This window comes from Oreochromis niloticus, linkage group LG19 (assembly GCF_001858045.2).
Source record: "Oreochromis niloticus isolate F11D_XX linkage group LG19, O_niloticus_UMD_NMBU, whole genome shotgun sequence".
NCBI lineage: Eukaryota > Metazoa > Chordata > Actinopteri > Cichliformes > Cichlidae > Oreochromis > Oreochromis niloticus.
The window spans coordinates 26,036,001-26,055,721 of record NC_031983.2 but is presented as its reverse complement, the minus strand read 5'-3'; the positions used below and the strand labels follow the sequence as shown (position 1 = coordinate 26,055,721).

General features: G+C 38.8%; 2 protein-coding genes across 4 annotated transcripts in view; one reads left to right on the top strand and one right to left on the bottom strand.

Annotated features, from left to right (window-relative positions):
• Positions 1-7,973, bottom strand: part of LOC100703068 (serine palmitoyltransferase 2) — a 20,850-nt gene extending 12,877 nt beyond the window's left edge. For all 3 annotated transcript variants that reach the window (XR_270161.4, XM_003445484.5, XM_025901008.1), the window contains exons 1-4: positions 7,566-7,973; positions 3,746-3,940; positions 2,606-2,760; positions 348-496 (exon numbers count right to left, since the gene is read on the bottom strand). Coding sequence is in view for 2 of the 3 variants with exons in the window: in XM_003445484.5 (XP_003445532.1) it covers positions 348-496; positions 2,606-2,760; positions 3,746-3,940; positions 7,566-7,724 (658 nt within the window). In the remaining variant the exon portion in view is untranslated. The remainder of the gene's footprint in view (positions 1-347; positions 497-2,605; positions 2,761-3,745; positions 3,941-7,565) is intronic.
• Positions 4,688-19,721, top strand: LOC100703339 (semaphorin-4E). Its single transcript, XM_005477572.3, has 15 exons — positions 4,688-4,793; positions 10,571-10,670; positions 12,701-12,846; positions 13,017-13,079; positions 13,191-13,286; positions 15,968-16,067; positions 16,165-16,275; positions 16,413-16,561; positions 16,674-16,849; positions 17,819-17,969; positions 18,062-18,284; positions 18,382-18,500; positions 18,665-18,831; positions 18,909-18,958; positions 19,093-19,721. The coding sequence occupies exons 1-15, from the start codon at positions 4,752-4,754 to the stop codon at positions 19,593-19,595; spliced, it is 2,196 nt and encodes a 731-aa protein (XP_005477629.1). The 5' UTR covers positions 4,688-4,751; the 3' UTR covers positions 19,596-19,721.

Genomic DNA, 19,721 nt, shown 5'->3' with positions numbered 1-19,721 from the left:
TTTCCAGCATGTTGCTGAATCTATGCCAAGAAAAATTAAAACCTTTCTGAAGGTTAAAGGAGCTCCAACACCAGACTAATGCCTAAAATGTACTTTAAAAAGTGGTCAGTCAGACTTTAACTTATTTGAAAGCATTTCTAAAGACAGAAAAGTGACGGTAATTTGCAATTGGCTCAAACACCGCGCACAGATGATCATCATATTAGTTCCCACGGCTTCACTAAACTAACTGGTTTATGACACTTTGTTTACCGAGGTGAATTCAGCTGTGCACATTCTTGCCGTTAAAGACCCAGCAGTGATAGCAAAGCTAGCGGGTGTGTCTGTGTTTTGCCATGTGTTTGTACCAATCTCCTGCCTCGTGCTCGCAACTCCAACACCGTACTTCATGGTGACTTCAGCTGCGGAGTCAGCACATGGACCTGTATTCTCAGCGAAGCCGAGGTAATTATACGAGCCCAAGTTAATCACATCCTGCACTACCCAACCTGTGTATCTGCAAGAGAGGGCGAGAGGAGAAGATAAACAGACACAGGAAACAATCAATGAGAAGAAACTAATGATTTGGGAAACAGATTGGTATAATTAATAGTAATGATTGGTAGAAGTAATTAAAAACTAGACTGAAAGGTTGGATCGCATCAGTGTGCTCTTTGTTTTTCCAGTCTTTCTGATCTCTGTCTCTCCCACATCCTACCCCATCTTCTCACTTGTGTGTTTTGTCTGACTTACAAACATTATTGATCCAAAGTTGGGCAAATTTTAATATGAGATGAACTCCTTCATGACTGGTCATTCCGGGGTTATCACCTTCATAATATAAAGTGTATAATACAGAAAGAAAAGAACAAAAACTGTTCGTACCATCAGTCACACGAATCACATAAAAAGGAAACTAGATTTGAGTCCACTGGGTTTATCAGAGGTTAAATATTAGCCCGATTTGCATTTCAAACCTCGATAAATTTAAACCTACACCTCTGAGACTACATTTACATCAGAAAATATTCTATTGTAGATCTGAATTAGCTTGCAGGATGACTGAAACACGGCATCATTGAAATGCATGAGCAAGATTAAAGAAAAAGACAAAACTGCTACATATACAATTCTGTACTTAAGGCTTAAAACAATTCAACATGTTTTAATATTTTGCAGCCAAGACCAGAATGACGTGCAATTTTTAAAGTTGTCTTGAGCAACAGTTCTCCAGGCTTCCTGAAAGTCTTTCAGTGGTTTTTATTTTCAGTCCAGTGTTTGTACCTGAACATTTTCAGACAAATGCCTTCTTTGTTAAGCCACTTAACACTGAAATATAAAACACTCAAGCATAAAAAAGGCACCTAACTCGGTGGACGAGCCAGTGTTGTGTCTACACAAACAGACACCTTGGCAAAGAGCCAACTCTTAACTATTAAACTGTAGCTTTGTTATTAGCACCGTGCTGCAAAACCACAGAATTTGTTCACATTTCTTTAGTTAAATCTACAAAGAGGCCAAAGGTAACACAGTCTGACAGGCAGAAAAAAGCATTTTTTTTCCCTCTTTTGCATCAACAGGATGATTTGCAAAGAATACCACGAGACAAATTAAAAATGCAATCCAACCTTCCCTGTCCACCTTAACTGTTCATGTGCATGCAACCAAACCCTACTTAAGGATTAGTGGTCAATTGACTCTAAACAACAAGCTTCTGTTATCAAGGTCTTGCGTCATGTTTACATAGTCTGAGTACTCATGGAGTTGTCTGTTCATAGAATTAACATAATAAACACAGAGGTAAACAAGGTGAGAATCGCACCTGCTCTATGCAATATAATGCTGTAATAAATGTCTCCAAGAGGTGTCCAAGATTTCTCTAGTTTTATTAGGATCTAGAGAAATGAACTTTATTAGGAACAACTCTACACCTTCTGAGTCACTTATCCAATCAGCTAAAACAGGATTTTCACCACAACAGCCTTCAGTGTAAAACAGAAGTAACAAACCTCCAGTGAGCAGCGTCTTTTATTACTTGGTGCTGATAAAAAGAGAAATTCAACAGAAACCTAAGGCTGGAGTGGGCACAGACTCTGTCCAAAGAGAATAGTTCAAAGGGAAAAGCAACCTGGTCTTATAAATCTTGAATTCTGTTTCAAATTAATGCACCAAGTCACAAACCAAAAGTCCAAAAGTCTGATGTGTATTAATGTCCAGTTGAAAAATTTCTATGAAAACCACGTCAACACCAGTCAGGAATCTCAAAGGCAGGTTTCCAGCATCTTTTGAATTCCACAACTCAGTTAAGGTAGTTTTGTGTCTATTATGCAAATACATTAAGCAAATGTAGCCTGATATAAGCTTGGCTGTTTTATCAGTCTAGTGCTATTGTACTGTACATTAGTTTTCGTGTTTTATTTAATCACGGGTAATGGAAAGGCCTGCGGGAGCTTTTAAAAAGATATGTCCAGTGAGAGACGTCTAAAACCTGACCAACTGTGTGTGATGTTGGTAACACAGTAGTTATAAAGCATACTTCCCTTTGCTATTGTGTGCATGAAAACCTCAAGGTTAGCTTAATGATAACAATATTTGCGCTCATGAATGAAAGCTACATTAATCTCACTCAAAAGTCCAGTTGTAGTCGTAGGTGGCTCGTTCCATCAGATCCATCTTGGCTCCCGGGACGCTGCATATAGGCCTGTTCCAGTTGTCTCTTATCCGCATATAAATGTTTCTGGTGTAAAAGTTCTCAAAATCCTGGTAGAGCGGTACAAAATCCTACACATGGATAAAAAGGTACATAATAAAGGGAAGTAAAAAGCAGCACAACATGTAGGAATTTTCTCCTACATCACTGGTATTTCCTGTTACGATATCTAGATCTTCACAGTTTCAAGTCTCTTCAAAAACTCACAAGGAAAGAATTTAATCTCATCCAGTTTAAGCATTACAACAATATTTAAAAGAACACACATGATCACGAGGGCTGATATTCCTTGTTTCATGGAGGAAAACATCCGTCTGATATCCTCGGGCCCATTTAATGATTTCCCCACGAAAAGCTTCCTTTCCTTGACATAACTAAATTCTGAGAACAATGGGCTTTACTTTCACACATTACATAACATGCTGGAAACAATGTGAGTGACACAGAAGACATTCTAAACATGCTCCACCTCTAACAAAAATGCAATCTTAAGCATGCACACTGGACTATTTTGGATTAAAGGCAAAGAATATTTCTATGTAAAGTTCCCCATAGCTGGACATAATTACAGCTGACAGGTTCATTTCAAACAACTGATGCTTGCTTTCTTTAAAAACACCAAGATTCAAGCAATCGTGATTAAAATGTTTGCAATATGACAACCTACGTTGCAGATTCTAGTGATTGAAATGGATGCTTCGTAGTGTGCAAATATCACATTGGCTTACTTTGATTAATGAAACTACAAAAGGCTATTTTTCCTTTTGTTATCACTACTGTTCCCGCACAAACACGGCAACCATTTGGTCACCAGGCAACATGTAATTAGAGCTCAGTCTCCCAGATAAGAACCATTCAACACCTGAAATGCAAGATAAATCCCTGCCAAAAGCAATCATAACGCTACAGCTACTGTGTCTAGGTGAAGGGCAACCAAGTTTTTCAACTGCTGCCTTTATCTGGAATTTCTTGGTATGAGCCATCACTTTGATTACCACCGTTTAGATCAATTGATTTTGTGTTACTGCAAATTTACTGTTGTGTTTTTCATCTTACCTTTTGCTCCTCTTTCTCACTGGCGATGTGGCACCTTTCAATCTTCCAGTGACGGAGGAAGTCACGGACGTAGCCAAAGATGGTCAGGATGCCATAGCTCATGTATGTGAGCACTGCCACCATCATGGGGGTCTCTTCAAAGTACTCGATGAAGGGCCGGCTGTACAGCCTGCCGTCGTATGACGCTGCATAGACCTATGTAAATCAGAAAATGTACAGAATTGAAGCACGTGGTTTACTTATTTCAATGAAAGACATGAAATACTATCTGCTATGCAAACTAGGAATCACAAAGTAACTTAATACAATCCCAACAATTTTCCAACATTAAATTAACTTCAAGACTCCTGAAACATTATTATCTGCATTGCTGAACAGAGAAAATGGTACAGAAGTATTAAAAAAAATGCTGAAATGTTGGTAGAATTATTCCCCTTTTAAATAAAATATATACAAGTTTGGCATACTGATGATTGTGTTGCAAGTGGCAGCAATGTGACCTATCAATATTTAGTACTAGCATGTTTCACATCATGCTACTACTTGTGCATAACAGGAGCCAATGCAAAAAAAAAAAAAAAAAAAAAGAATCAGGTTTAAATTTCTTCACTAAAGTAGTTTTTTGTCTGTAGATGCAACAGGACGTTGTGTAAGAAAAGGAAATGAGCAAGTCATTCTGAGTAATCAGTATTTTTTTTGTAAGTACAAGCTAAAGAACAAGGCTCACACTGCAGCCCACGGTGCATCCATTTGGTCATACAAGTTATGCAATGTAATGTGACAACTGATTCAAAACTTTGCCGAATAAAAATAACCAATTTAATCTTTTATAATCATCTTGTGGCAAAAAGCATCTTTCAATGTGCATGCGTGCGTAAGAAGCTGTGAAAAATTGTGTTTACACTTGAATCTGTCACATTCAAACAGCATATTTAAAAAATAACAACTTTAAATGTAAGTGGGAGCATGTGCTCAGAGGTGAGTCAAGCAGGAGAAAGAACCTAAAATGCTTCAGTTTTCAAGAGGAGTTCATACGAGCAAAGCGCAGGTACCGTATACACTCCACTTTGTAATTATAGTACAAAGAAAGGTCGCTTCACTTTTAACACTCCATAATGTTGAATGCAGCCATTTCTGTCACTGACGTAGCAGGTTGCTCTCATTGCATGTTTAAAATGTGTTCCACATTGAGATAACATCTCTTTTTCTTCACTGTGATCTGAGCTTGAAGCCTCCGCTCTGTGTTTCAAAGTCGTAAAATCAAACAAATTCTGAGCAGCTCTGACAGCAGCGAGTCCTGTTTCAGTTTGATCGGTTATTTCTGCAATAAGCTCTGCTTCTCTTAGCTACCATTATGGAACATCTTCCTCGCTAATAAGATATCAGTCTGCATTAATACGGTGAATTACCACTGAATTATTCCAGAATTAGTTTTGCCTGTCATATTGGCTCATCTTTCCCTGCCATGTCACTGTAATTTTATCTGAAATTTGAAAGTCTTTTTAACTCAGCTCTGCACAGTGATGTTCACTGTGAATGATGTTTTTTATCATCAGCTTGTATGGATGCTGGTAAACAGACTTACAGTTTTGACAGTTAGTATACGAGACCAGCGTTGCTAGCTTGCAGGGTGTCTACCTGATGATACTCTGAAAGCCAAAGCGTCAGTAACAAACAAAGTGAAAAGAAATGAGGAAATCAAACTGCAACAATATGTTTGACAAATCTGCTGATCTAGCTGGAATTAACCTGGGAGTGCTCTGATAATTGAAACATATTATGAGTAGAGATGCACTGATTTATCCACCTTCTTGACTGAAATTAGCTCGCTAGTATCTTAATAATGGCAGTGGCTGATATTTTGGGCCGTATTATGTTGTGTAACATCAGAGAGCTGAAAATTAAAATAAATAAATAAATAAATAAATCCACAAACTTGATTTGCTGGTCTTCAAATATAGTTGTCTTTTTCTTATCTGGTGCTAAACTACATTTTATTCATTTTCTTCACCATTTTCCAATTTATATGAAAACCTCTGAGTGAAAAATATCCTTTGATTACTTAAAATTTTAAAAAAAGTGAGTAGCTGGAGCCATACTACGCAGGATTATGTTACAGTGATACCAAACCGCTGCCATCTGTGTTTATGCAAACCTAGCCTAAAAAGAGATTTGCAACATTTCCTAGCTAAGACTTTAAAAGGAATAAACTTCCATGTCATTGTACATAAAATATACTTCGCCTCTTCCGTTGTCTTATTTAGGAAAAAGTGGTTTAACTTTTGTTTTTATTGGCTGACATTTATGCAGTTCCCTTAGAGGTGACTTATTTACAGCCAGACTGTATGAAAAAGGGAGATAAGACCAAACTATTAAGTTCTGGTTCAGCTCTGTACTCAGGAAAGTAAACAGGGAGAGCGATGATTTGACTGCCAAATAAGGGAGGATAAGGTTGTGTTGATACACTTCCGCAGATAGAATTTGCTTTCTAATGTTTTTTCTTCTACATCTTGATAAGTAATCTGATAGACAACGAAACCTAACGGGCACTGTGCACTTTACTTCCCTGTCGCGCTCATGGCTATTGCACGTGACCGGTCATGCCTTTCCCTCAAATTCCTTACAGAATAGCAACGCTGACATCTGCATGAACCCTAATCAGCTGAGGTTTAGTCAGCAGGCACTCAGTTTCTTAGCCTGAAAAGCAAGTGTGGCAGAAATCCTCTGTGCAATTTGCACCAAATTGTTTAGTGACTAGAATAATGAGATAATAAACAGCAACGTGCTTCACGTTATTTTACTTAAGAACCACACGCTGGAGATAACTGGGATTACTTTCCTCTTAAGAAATATTCATCTGACTCAAACAACAGGGGGAAAAAAATCTCAGTATTTTCAATGCCGATGTGTGTAGCAGCACCTAATCAGTCAGAGGAGGCCCATTAATTGGGCCAGCTACAGAAGATGCACCCAAGGGTGAAAATTTCATTAGCCTATTTGGGAAGAGCTGTTTTGCAGCATGCACTCAAGTCTCAGTGGACAGCTTGAAGTGAACAGGTGCACTGGTTCAGTGTCTCCCTAATCACTAACTTATCACAGTTTCAGTGTGGATTGCAAATGGAAGCCAACCACTTCATGAAAGAGAAATGTTTCCAGACTTTTACTGCCAAACATTTGCAAGTGAGAGAAAAGTGCAGCCAAGATGAACAGAGCCAAAGAAAGAGATTAAAAACTAAAACTAGTTGACATATTGCACAAAATAAATACAACAATCTCCCTAAAGAACAATCGACTGAGTGGATGAGTTTTAGATTTGTTTCAGTTGTCTGGAGTTATTCCATTCCCAGTTTGTGCCCTGATCAAAGTCACAAACCTGGACTCCTCTTAAAATGGGTTGCAGAGCATCAATGAACCATTCACAAAGTTTAAACTTTGATTTAAAAAATAAAAAAGTCTGCTTGGCTCAAATATTATAATGGGGAATAAAAAAAGCTGCTGTAAGTCATTGAGAAAAAATAGCATTCACATTCCAACGAGGTATCTAACCTGACAAATAAGCTGAAACTTTTTAAAGTGGACTTTTTAAAAATGGAGTTCGGCGTTTACTTTGTACAGGAGCCGGGAAACATCAGAGCTCGATGACAGCATGCTATGAGACTGCTGTCAGCAGCAGCACTCGGTCAGCTGTCATACCCGAACACCACAGGACTTTATCATAATAACAGGAATTTAACGGCATCTTTCAGTGTCCCGAGTCCACAGAGTGGATGCTTCCCCCGGCTTCACCAACCCATCCGCCCCGTCCCATCCCGGGCCTCACCTCCTCCTCGGCGGTGTGGCAGCGGTTCTTGGACGGCCGCTCATGGCAGGGGCGGGGGTAGAGGCTCTTCGCCAAACCGTTTCTCTCCGGCTTCAGCCCGTTCTTCACCCGCCGACACACTTCGTCGTCGGCTGCTTTGGTGTCGCGGCTTTCGGTCATTGCTGGGCAGGAATAGTGGAGCCGTCACAGTAACTTGCATGTAGGAACACGGAGCCTGCCCGCGGTGCAAAGCGGTGACAGTATCCGAGCAGTGAACGTTTACAAACACACGCACACGCACTACAAACTCCCTGACACGCTCACATCCACGTACACCAATCACACGCACAGTCCACTCCCTGTGTAACCTGAAAATCTAGATACTCAATACCGGAAAACAACGCCCCGTAAACCAACGTAAACCGAAGCCTGTCGGTGGGGGCGGGGCCATAATGTCTACAGAGAGGCGTGGCTTAAATTATGTACATTTGATTACAACTCATTACAGTTTTTATTAATGGCATTTAGAAAAATAAATAAAACATTACAAATTAGTCATGAGTACATGAGGTTCGAGAGGATTAACGGAAATTATATACAATTAAAAATTAAACTTAAAGTGTTAATATTTCAAAGCAAATTTAAAATGATTAGACTCCCCGCAAAAAACACGAGGGGGTCAGATCGCCATAGTTTGATCACGTGTTTTCAGTACTTCCAAACAGGGAAACAAAAACTGAAAACTTCAAAGCAGTTTTAAAACATTAACAGAAATTAAGAAGCTAATCAAGGGTGACCATAACCCCCTACCCCTAAAACTTATTATTTTCAATATTTTAATTTAAAGTCCACATGTGTGAAGGCACCTCACTTTCTGGAAATACTACTGCACTTTGAATATACACATGTAGATAATAGGTACTGATTTTAAAATAACTCAAAATGAATAACTTGAGTTTATGATATAATATTATTTTATAGTGTATTTTTGACCAGTAGGAAGGTCATTCTTTTTCTCATGACAATACTAATGTGTTGTCTTTACACATTAGGACCTGGCATGAGATGATATTTAAAGGCAGTAGAATTTTGAGCATAATTTTAAAGATAAAAAGACATTTTATGAAAGCTTCACTTTATTTGATGTTGAAAAGAGGTCAGCGGTCCAAAGTAATGTGAGACTAAGAATCCCCACAGATTATTCGCTGTATGCCTATATGCAAGAAAGATAGTTTTAAATAGTTGTATATATATGTTTAATATCACTTTTACATTAAAATCAATCTATTGACCATGAAGGAGAGGTCAGAGGTCAAATGTGACTTGATACTTTAAACCTTTATATGGTGCACAGTTTCTAGTTATAAGGCTTTCTGGATGAATTTTCTTCCAATAAATCATAGATTTGACCTTAAAGACCCTGGTGGATGTCAGCCAAATTTCTGTGGTTTGTTAACATGACCCCACTTTACACTCCTACCAAGTTTCATCAGAATTCATTCAAAACCTCTCACGCTGTTGTATTTACAGACAGAATGACACCCTGCACCCATGCACGTACACAAAGGCTACCAGAAAAAACACATCCCCTCCTTAGTGGAGGTACTCACTATGGCGTCACAAGCGCAAGATGGTTTGATATCAAATGGCACCACATTCTTTAAACAATAAAAAACTCTCAGTGTTTGATGGAAAAAAGAAAGAAGCCCTACACTTTAATTTGAGTCTTGGCCGTGTTCATCCTTCCTTCACATGTCACATCTATCTGTAGTCCGTCACACACAGTGACAAACAGAAAAATCTGAAACACTTCCCAGTCGTCTGAGTTCAGGTTTAACAGCATATCTTCAGGCATGTATTCTGTTTGTTGGCACAGGAGCAAAAATTCCCATTAAGTAAGCTGCTTATTATTCCACTGCAGCCCCACATTTAATAAACACAATTACAAACTGCAGAGAAATCTTTAATGAGCTTGATAAATGATATGCAACAATCTTCTTATGTGTCGTATCAGATTTTTAACTAATTATGGAACTGTAGCTTGTGTCATATGAACATGCTTACAAGTCTTAAAAAATCATCCACTTAATATGAAATAAAAGGTGGTGCAAGTTTTTGGAGTCTCTCAGATTTCTTTGTGGACTCACATCTTTGCGCTGCCTGGTTAAAGGCTTTTAGAACACATTCTACAAGATCATGAGTTAAACATCAAACTACCTTTCTGACTCACTGTCCTTGTGACTGCGATCATTTCTGCTGAAAATACAGTCTAGCTACCCCCTCTTGTGGCGCAAGGTTGGAATGGCAACAAATGAAAATTGCTGTGTAAAAATAAAGACTGAAGACCTGAGACTGATGGCCTCAGGAACACATAGTAAAGGGTCAGGAAAACAAATGTCAGTAAAAATGTTGATAGAGTTTGGGCGCTGCTAATTGAAGACCCAGAAAATATAATGATATTAATAACAATAATAATAATAATAATATGACATGTTTCATTTACTTCGAAATCTGCCCAGTCTCTAATTATAAGTGTTTGTACTGTGCATTGCACCTGAGTGATGGCTACAAGGAAACGACACATGGCTTTAATTAAATGCCCATTATTGCCACTAATTACCTAATGTTCTCTGTCAGTCATTTGTCTCTCTCCAATCGTTTCAGTTAGACAAACATGGTACCAAGACCCTGGCACTGGTATACCATTTAGACTATCACTCTGCATTGCACTATTGATGTCAGTAACTGCATGTACCCGAAAAAATAATCAAAATAAGTTCCAAATATGTGATTACAATGTTTCCTCTATGGTATTGGAGCATTTGTGATTCCTCTGGTTCGGCTGCCACACACCTGCAACTGCAGTGAGCCTGTGATGACTATGTATTACAACAGAAACTGTGATTTCCTCACTATTTTCTTTCCCGTGCCAGTGGGAAATAAACAGCATGCATTACACTAAACGTTTGACCTAATCTGTGTCATTTCAACTTGATGGCCATTTCGCTATTCTCCCTGTCTGATAGGTTACGATGACACATCCTATCACATTCTTTTACTGCTTCCTCGTCATGAGTGAAGGGCTTGCATCAAGCAACACACCCCGCAGGAGCGTTTCCTTCCAAGGTAAGGCATCTTATTTACATGATAGTTTGAAAGAGAGCCAGCAGGGTACAGCAGTACACGCTGACTAAATGAAGAGCAAAGTATTTTATATACTATGCAGTAATATGCATTATATACATATACCATTTTATATATTGTGATCCCCCCCAAAGCATTTGGACTCTGAAGCTACAGCTAAGCTGAGTATAAAATATTTTAAATAAATTCTACATTTTCTTATTTTTTAGCTATCCTGATCCTAAACCTTTGGTACTTCAACACTAAAGGAGCTCTGATGGAGAGATGGAATACTATCTTTATAGAAGATATTAACATATTTAACATATTTGGTGTTTTAATGTTGGTGCCAGAGATCACCGCCTAACATTTCAGTTCAGGTTTAGATTTGGTGATCGGATAAGTAGGTATGACAAAGTGTTATCCCCGTTCCTGATTTCCTTTTTTTTGTATGTTTGTCACACAGACAAATTTAAATATTAGACAAAGATAACACAAATAAACACAAAATGTAGTTTCAAAATGAAGGTGTTTATTATTAAGGAGAAAAAAATCAAACCTACATAACCCTGTTTGAAAAAGTGATTGCCCCCGAAACCTTAAAACTAACTGAGCCACCCTTAGCAGCAACAACTTCAATCATGCGTTTGTGATAACTGGCCATGAGTCTTACAGCACTGTGGAGGAATTTTGGCCCACTTATCTAACTGTTATAATTCAGCCACACTGGAGGGCTTTTGATCATTAACCACCTTTTTAAGGTCATGTCACAGCATCTCGATCGGATTCAGGTCAGGACCTTGACTGGGCCACTCCGAAGTCTTCATTTTGTTTTTCTTAAGCCATTCAGAGGTAGATGTACTGGTTTGTTTTGGACCATTGTCCTGCTGCAGAACCCAAGTACGCTTCAGCTTGAGGTCAGACGGCCGGACATTCTCCTGCAGGATGTTTTGGTACACACCAGAATTCATGGTTCCATTTACCACAGCAAGTCTTCCAAGTCCTGATGCAACATAACAGCCCATATATTACTGTTCCTTTGATGATGTTCCTTTTCTAAAACGCCGTGTTACTTCTACTCCAGATGTAATGGGACACACACCTTTTAAAAGTTCAACTTTTCTCTGGTCAGTCCACAGAGTATCTTCCCAAGTCTTGGGGATCATCAAGATGTTTTCTGGCAAAACTGAGATAAACTTTTACCCGTATGTTCCTTTTGCTTAGCAGTGGTTTTTGTCTTGACTGACTTTAAATGAGGCAAGTGGGACCTGCAGTTCTTTGGATGTTGCTATAAACACCTTCATTAAAAAAAAAACTTGCTTGTGTTACCTTTGTCAAATATTTACATTTGTTTGATGATCTAAAACATTTAAGTGTGACAAACATACAAAAAAATAGGAAATCAGGAAGGGGGTGAACACTTTTCCACAGCACTTTATAATCTGAAGCCCCGTGTCTATAGACTGGCTGTCATCTTGGTAGACACCAGTTCTATCACAATTTTAATATTTCAACATATGATGAAAGGTTATCACAGAATAATCCTGTATTGTTATGCAGTGACCTTTTATTTTTGGTAACAGTGCACTCACATCATGCCAGAGCATATCAGAGCCACTGGATCCCCTCACTTTAGGTGTCAAGGGTTCTTGTTTCTCCTTCAAATCTATTGCACACACCATCATGCTTTAACAGTCATGCTAATTGGTTTCTGGAGCAATGTCACTATTGTTATTATTATAATCATTATTATGCAGCCAAATTTCAGCTTTTTGGCATAACCTAAGCAAATATTTGTGGGTCACCTTTGACAAAACATTGATATACATATATATTACAATACAGAAAAATTAGTTAATTGAATATGATTAAGAATATTCTAAATCAAAGCACACAGTTATAATAAAGCAGGAATTTATGCATTTAAAAAAAAACTTGATAAACTATTCAGTATAGCACATCAAAGTGGACATTATTAAAATGCATGGGTTTGAATGATAACCTCAAGCTCCTTGTCCACTTGTCTGCCCTAGACATAAACTTGAAACAGTTCAAAGAGTCTGGCTTTGACAGTTTGAGCTCTTTGATGGTAAGAGAAGACATTGGTCAGCTTGTCCTTGGTGCCAGAGGGAAAGTGCTCACCCTCAGCTTGGATGACATCACCAAACAGACCAGTGAGGTATGACCTTTGTTTGTCTGAGTAGACCGCTGTGCTCTATTTCAGAATGGCGAACCCTATTTAATATGAAAGAATGAATCTGCATGTTTCGAAATACTCAAACAGAGCACCCTGAGAAGCTTGTCAAACATAAAAGAGTCTTGGTCATTACCAATAGTTTTTTCTTCCAGAATGACTGGGCTGTGAGCTCTGCAGATAAAGACCTCTGTCAGATGAAGGGCAAGAGTGCTGAGGTATAGTAAAAAGTTAGCGAATATCATCAGTGCTAAGTGCAGGTTTTCACTCCCAAACACAACTTACAGTTTGGGACTTCATTCCTTTATTTGTGTATGGTCTTCCAACAGGAATGTGATAACTTTATCAGGACCCTGTACACAATGGAGGACAGTAAAATGCTTGTGTGTGGGACAAACGCTTTCAACCCTGTGTGTGACTATATGGTAAGTATCTTTGTAAAAGCAAACTTAGAAAACAAAGGAACAAACGTAAAGACATGGATATGCCACTAAATCAGGAAAATAAAATATCCTAAATGGAAAAAGACATATAATAATATAATATATTTCCAAAGACAAGCATTGGCTTGTGTTTCAATTTGTAGCTGGAGCAAAAGAGCAAAATATATAAAATTAACAATTTAGTAAAAATAATACATAATATTCAAACAGACACTGTTTTATATAGTGTGGGATTTATTTTATTTCTGTACATCTTCAGCAGTAAAATGTTAAACTTCAGGGACTGAATTTTAATCTGTGTTTGTTAAATAGCAAATATAGATAATCTTAGCTTAACTGTTGGTAGCATCAGTTTGCATTCAAAATATACAGTTAAGCCCATAATTATTCATACCCCTGCCAAATATTGACTTAAAGTTACTTTTGTTCAATATGCAAGTTCTTTTTTGAGCAGAAATGACACAGGTGTCTCCCCAAAGATAATAAGACGATGTACAAGAGGCATCATTGTGGAAAAAAATATTTCTCAGGTTTTATTTATATTTTAGCAAAAAATATCATGTCCAGAATTATTCATACCCTTCTCAATAATCAATAGAAAAAAGCCTTTATTGGCTATTACAGCAATCAAACGCTTCCTATAATTGCAGACCAGCTTTCTGCATGTCTCCACAGGCATTTTTGCCCATTCATCTTTAGCAACGAGCTCCAAATCTTTCAGGTTGGAGGGTCTTCTTGCCATCACCCTGATCTTTAGCTCCCTCCACAGATTCTCAATTGGATTCAAGTCAGGACTCTGGCTAGGCCACTGCAAAATGTTACTGGTGTTGTCTGCTAACCATTTCTTCACCACGTTTGCTGTATGTTTTGGGTTATTGTCGTGCTAAAATGTCCACTGGTTCCCAAGGCCAAGTTTTTCTGCAGACTGCCTGATGTTGTTGTTGAGAATCTTCATGTATTGCTCTTTTTTCATGGTGCTGTTTACTGTGATTAGGTTCCATGGTCCATTGGCTAAAAAACACCCCCAAAGCATTAGGTTCCCACCACCATGTTTGACAGTGGGGATGGTGTTCTTTGGGTTGAAGGCTTCTCCATTTTTATGCCAAATGATCACAATGATGCCAACATCATTGTGACCAAATAATTCAATTTTTGTTTCATCTGACCATAACACTGAAGACCAGAAACCTTCTTCTTTGTCCAGATGAGCATTTGCAAAGGCCAAATGAGCTTTTGCATGCCTTAGAAGTGCCTGGAGATGTGGCGTTTTCCTTGGTCTGCATCCGTGGAACCCAACAGTGTCCGTTGGACTGTCTGGCTTGAGACATTGCCACCAGCAGAGCCCAGATTCACCAGAATGGCCTTGGTGGTGATCCTTGGATTCTTTTTCACCTCTCTCACTATTCTCCTGGCCAGCACAGGTGTCACTTTTGGCTTCCGACAACGTCCTCTGAGATTTTCCACAGTGCAGAACATCTTGTATTTTTTAATAATACTTTGCACTGTGGCCACTGGAACTTGAAAACATTTGGATATGGCCTTGTAGCCCATTCCTCACTTGTGAGCAGCCACAATGCGCAGCTGCAGGTCCTCACTGAGTTCCTTTGTCTTAGCCATGACTGTCCACAAACCACCTGCAGAGAGCTGCTGTTTTTCACCTGTTGAGTTGATCAAAACAGCTATTTCTAATTAATCAGGGTAATTAGGATGCTTTAGAACAGCTTTGACTATTTGGAATGGTATGGAACTTTGGATTTTCCCAGAGACTGTGACAGTTTGTAAAGGGTATGAATAATTCTGGACATGATACTTTTTGCTCAAATGTAAATAAAAGCTGAGAAATATTTTTTTTCCACAATGATGCGTCTTGTACATCATCTTATTATCTTTTGTGAGATGCCTGTGTCATTTCCAGTCAAAAAATAACTTGCTAGTTGAATAAAAGTAACTTTAAGTCAAAATTTGCCAGGGGTATGAATAATTTTGGGCTTAACTGTATATATATATACATACATACATACATATATACATATACACATACATATATATACATATACACGTATACATACATACATATATATACATACACACACACACACACACACATATATATATATATATATATGTAGACATATTTATTTATTAAGGAAACATAAAATAAAGTGCTAGTTGGTGATCTTTAGATGAAACCGGAGGCTATTTAAAAAAAAGTTTGGTTATTTAACCTTGTTACAGTTCATAATGACGTATTTTAGTAATAGAGAGTAAGAGATATTGTTTTGATTTTTTTATTTACCTTTTGGTGAATGAAAAAGGCATGCCAGTTCACTATTTTGGCATGAAATTAATGACTTTTGTTACTTACAATCACCCACAGAGAAAGTGCAGGACACATGAGGAAACCAGCAGGACAAATACTAAACACAGGGGAGACTAGAGCAAATGTGTACACCTGACAACAACTCAAAAACCCAGCTTGAAAAAATAAAAATGAAAACAGGAAACAAAAGTTAAAAATATGATGAGAAAATTCAATACTACACCAAACCCTGCCGTTACTGTAACAGCTCATAGTGTTTTGTAAAGTTTAGTATGTAGTGAAAACACGGTCCGCACTGATTAATAAAGTGAGCCCCTTAAACTTTTGATTTAATCTTTAACAGACTTTAACAAACGGAACTCTCTCCTTGGAAAGAAAACCACAAACAGGTAGGGGGAAAATTCCTTTTGACCCCTACCAACGCTTTGCTACCTTCATGGATGGTGAGTAGCTGTATGTGTTCTTCTTCCTTTGATGAATATCAGTCTGGCATAAGATGAGATTCCAAAAAGCTAAAGCTGTTTCCTCTCCACTCAAAAGGTGATACTTTGTACTCTGCCGCTTCGACAAACTTTCTGGGTACAGAATCGGTGTTCCAGAGATTCGGACTAAACCCTGTCAAGACTGAATTAAAACTCTCCTGGTTAAACGGTAATTTCAGCTTTCTGGACATGTAACCCAATTATGCACCTCATCATAAGGTGTCAGATACCTGAGACAGATCTTAATAGCTCAACCTTGTAAAACTCTTAACTCTTTGATCTCATATTGTAAATGGTTTGACCCAGATCCCACCATGATTTCCATAAGCCTCACTGAAGCAAGCAAAAATAGCAGCAAGGGTGAAGATGGCAACGTGTTTCTGTTCTTCTATGAAAATGCTGTGGAGCAACTTCACGGCAGCATCCCGGTGTCCAGGATTGCTCGTGTGTGTAAGGTAGCTCCTGTAAACTCATCTGATAAAGAAAATATCAGGGCCAGGTTCTTGTGCAGTAAATGTTGTTGTAACATGGCACAAATGTTACAGTTGTTTATGTGTTTGGTTTTAGAGTGACTTGGGGGGCAAAAGGACACTACAGCAAAAGTGGACTTCTTTCCTGAAAGCCAGACTGGACTGTCCATTTGGAGATGTTGGCTCACCATCTTTGGTCCAGGATGTTTTTCTCCTCTCGGACGAGAATGACTGGAGGAACAGCGTCTTCTATGCCACATTCATCTCCAACTCGTAAGCTGTGTTAATTTGTATTATAGCATCATTATTTTGCATGTACAGTACTGATAAAACCAAAGTGACAGGACTGTAATGACTTAATGAGCCTTTGTTCATTGTTCCAGTGAAGTTTGATTAAATGATTTTGGCAACTGGGTGATGGATGTCTAGGTAAATATATAAATGGTGCCATTTTTAGGTCAAACTAAACTAATTTAGTCAAAATCTTGCCACTGAACGTGCATGACAGCTCAGGTCATCTCATCATAGCTTGCAGCAATTGTTCACTGCTAGAAATATGGTGGTGCATCATGTTTCTCTTAGAACTTTCTTTAGTTTGTCACAAAGCCACCAGTAAATAATCTCAGGATTAAATCACAAGGCAGAGTAAAAGTGAACAAACACAAGAGACAAGAAACAACAACAGATACCACAAGCTGGCTGATAATTATCTCAGAGGTCTAGTATCTCTAAACTAGCTAGCAGAAAAGGAAACAAGTCCAGTGGGCGAAAGCGTATCTGCAGTCACAGTGGATCATAGAAAACCCCTACTTACTGATGAATCAGGGTTAGAGATTTAAGAAAAGGGTGCATGCAAAGAGATGAAGAAGAGAGAGAATGACACCGCAGTGGAACTACTGAAAAGGGATAATTGGCCCAACCACACCTCACAGCTTCAAAGAACATTTCTGTAGCACTAAATTAAGGTGGTCAAACATTCCTGACATTACAAGAGTCTGTTTGGAACATTTTCCAATTCCGCAGGGAAAATGTGGTTAATATGGGCTAAAACAGCTCAAGTACATGCTGTCATTACATTACAAAATACCAAAATAAATTTAATTCAGCTTTTTCAAATGAAATATTAGAATTATTTTCTGAGATAAAACATTTTGTGTCAAGTTGCAAACAAATACCAAGTACAGGTATAAGCAGTGTATCAGCAGTCATATATACTGTAGGGATTTTTTGTATCTGTGGCAGGGAGCCCTCCTGTGATTGCACTCACTCTGCTGTCTGTGCATACAAGCTGTCAGACATCAGCCAGGTGTTTAGTGGGAGGTTTCTGACTGAATTGGATACTGGGAACTGGGACATATACACAGGACAGGAGCCATCCCCCTACCCTGGTTCAGTGAGTATTAAGCCAAGACTTTATATATTAACAGATTTTTCCTTTTAAATAAAGAACAACATAGTATGACTTGCTTTCTGTCATATACTCAGTGCATTGATGACGAAATGCGTGCCAGCGGCCTGACGAGCTCTCTGAACCTCTCAGACCCAACGCTGTTGTTTGTAAAGAACCACCCTCTGATGGAGGGGGTGGTTACACCGATCACTGGCAAGCCTCTGCTTTTCAAGCCAATGACCCATTTTTCAAAAATTGTTGTGGATCAAGTCACGTCACTGAATGGACAACAGCACCTGATTATGTTCGTCGGCACAGGTACACATTCATCCATGCCAGTAACACAATCACACAAGACAGATGAATCACACTGACAGATGAAGCTCCATGATGGATTTATTCCTCTTTCCCACAGATACTGGTTGGCTGCAGAAAGCGGTGAAGTTTGAAGGTGAGGACGGGCGTATCATTGAGGAGCTGCAGCTGTTTAAAGAGCCTCAGCCTGTGGATTTCCTGCAGCTTTCCTCCAAGACTGTGAGGTTCACTAATTTTGTCCAAATGCAAAACTAAGCTGGGAAATCTTTAACTTGAGTTTAATGGCTCTTTTACTCAGCTCTGAGCAGTAGTAATTTAAATATGCTTGTAGAGAGATGGCTGTAAACTATTTTTTGTTGTTGTTTTTTTCTCCCGCCCTGTAGGGCCATCTGTACAGTGGCACCAGTAATGCAGCTGTTCAGATTAATGTTAGAGACTGTAGCCGCTACACATCATGTGATGACTGCCTTCTTGCCAGAGATCCATACTGTGGCTGGGACCAGATCAGAAGCCAGTGTGCATCGGTTTTTGGTGCATCAAACTCATCTATGTAAGCCAAATGACTGACCATGCTGAAAAGGGAGAGTGCTAAGCTTTGGCCTAAATGAAGTTTTGCCCTTCTTCTAGGATTCAGAGTCTCAGTGATGGAGACATCACGATGTGCCCACCCTCTGAGTGTAAGTACAACATTCATGGAATTCTCTTGCAGTTCAAACACGTGCAGGCTGACAAAAACTCATCACGCATTTTTACCATTTACAACAACATGGAGATATAAAATGCTTTTGGTTTTGTTTGATCTGTCCCTCAGCAAAAAAGAAACCTGTCACTGTCTACTTCAACGTCAACATATCTCAGCTCCTCCCATGTTCCCCTGACACCAACCTACCGATCATCTGGAACTTTTCTCACAATGTCCTTCATTTTGGTCCACAATTCACTGTATTGAGTCTGGGTCTCATCATCAGACCTTCCTATTCTGATGCTGGACTGTACAGCTGTGAGACAGTAGAAGCAGTGAAGGGCAGAGTCCACAGAAAAACCATTGCTCAGTACCTTGTTAAGGTTCACGACACTGATGCCATTATCACGAACCTGAAGGCTGCTGTTTCCATATTGGCTCTTGTTGTTTCCTTGGTCACATTTTCCAAAGCTGTGTTTATGGTGATTGGATACCTAAAGTCAAAAAAAGGAAACACTCGACGTGGCAACGAGAACTGCACCAACCATCAAGTGGGGCCTTTTAATTATAAGGAACCAAGCACATTAAAGATGCATGGAGGAAGGCCGGCTTCAAAGCGGGTAGGATGCTAGCACAAAAGGACACAGGCAATAGCATCAGTGTTAGTGAGATCTCACACCGGTGCTTATCTTCTACTCCTCTACCTTTGTTACATTTAATGCAAAAAAAGGAAATAAAAAACAGACCATATGAAAACA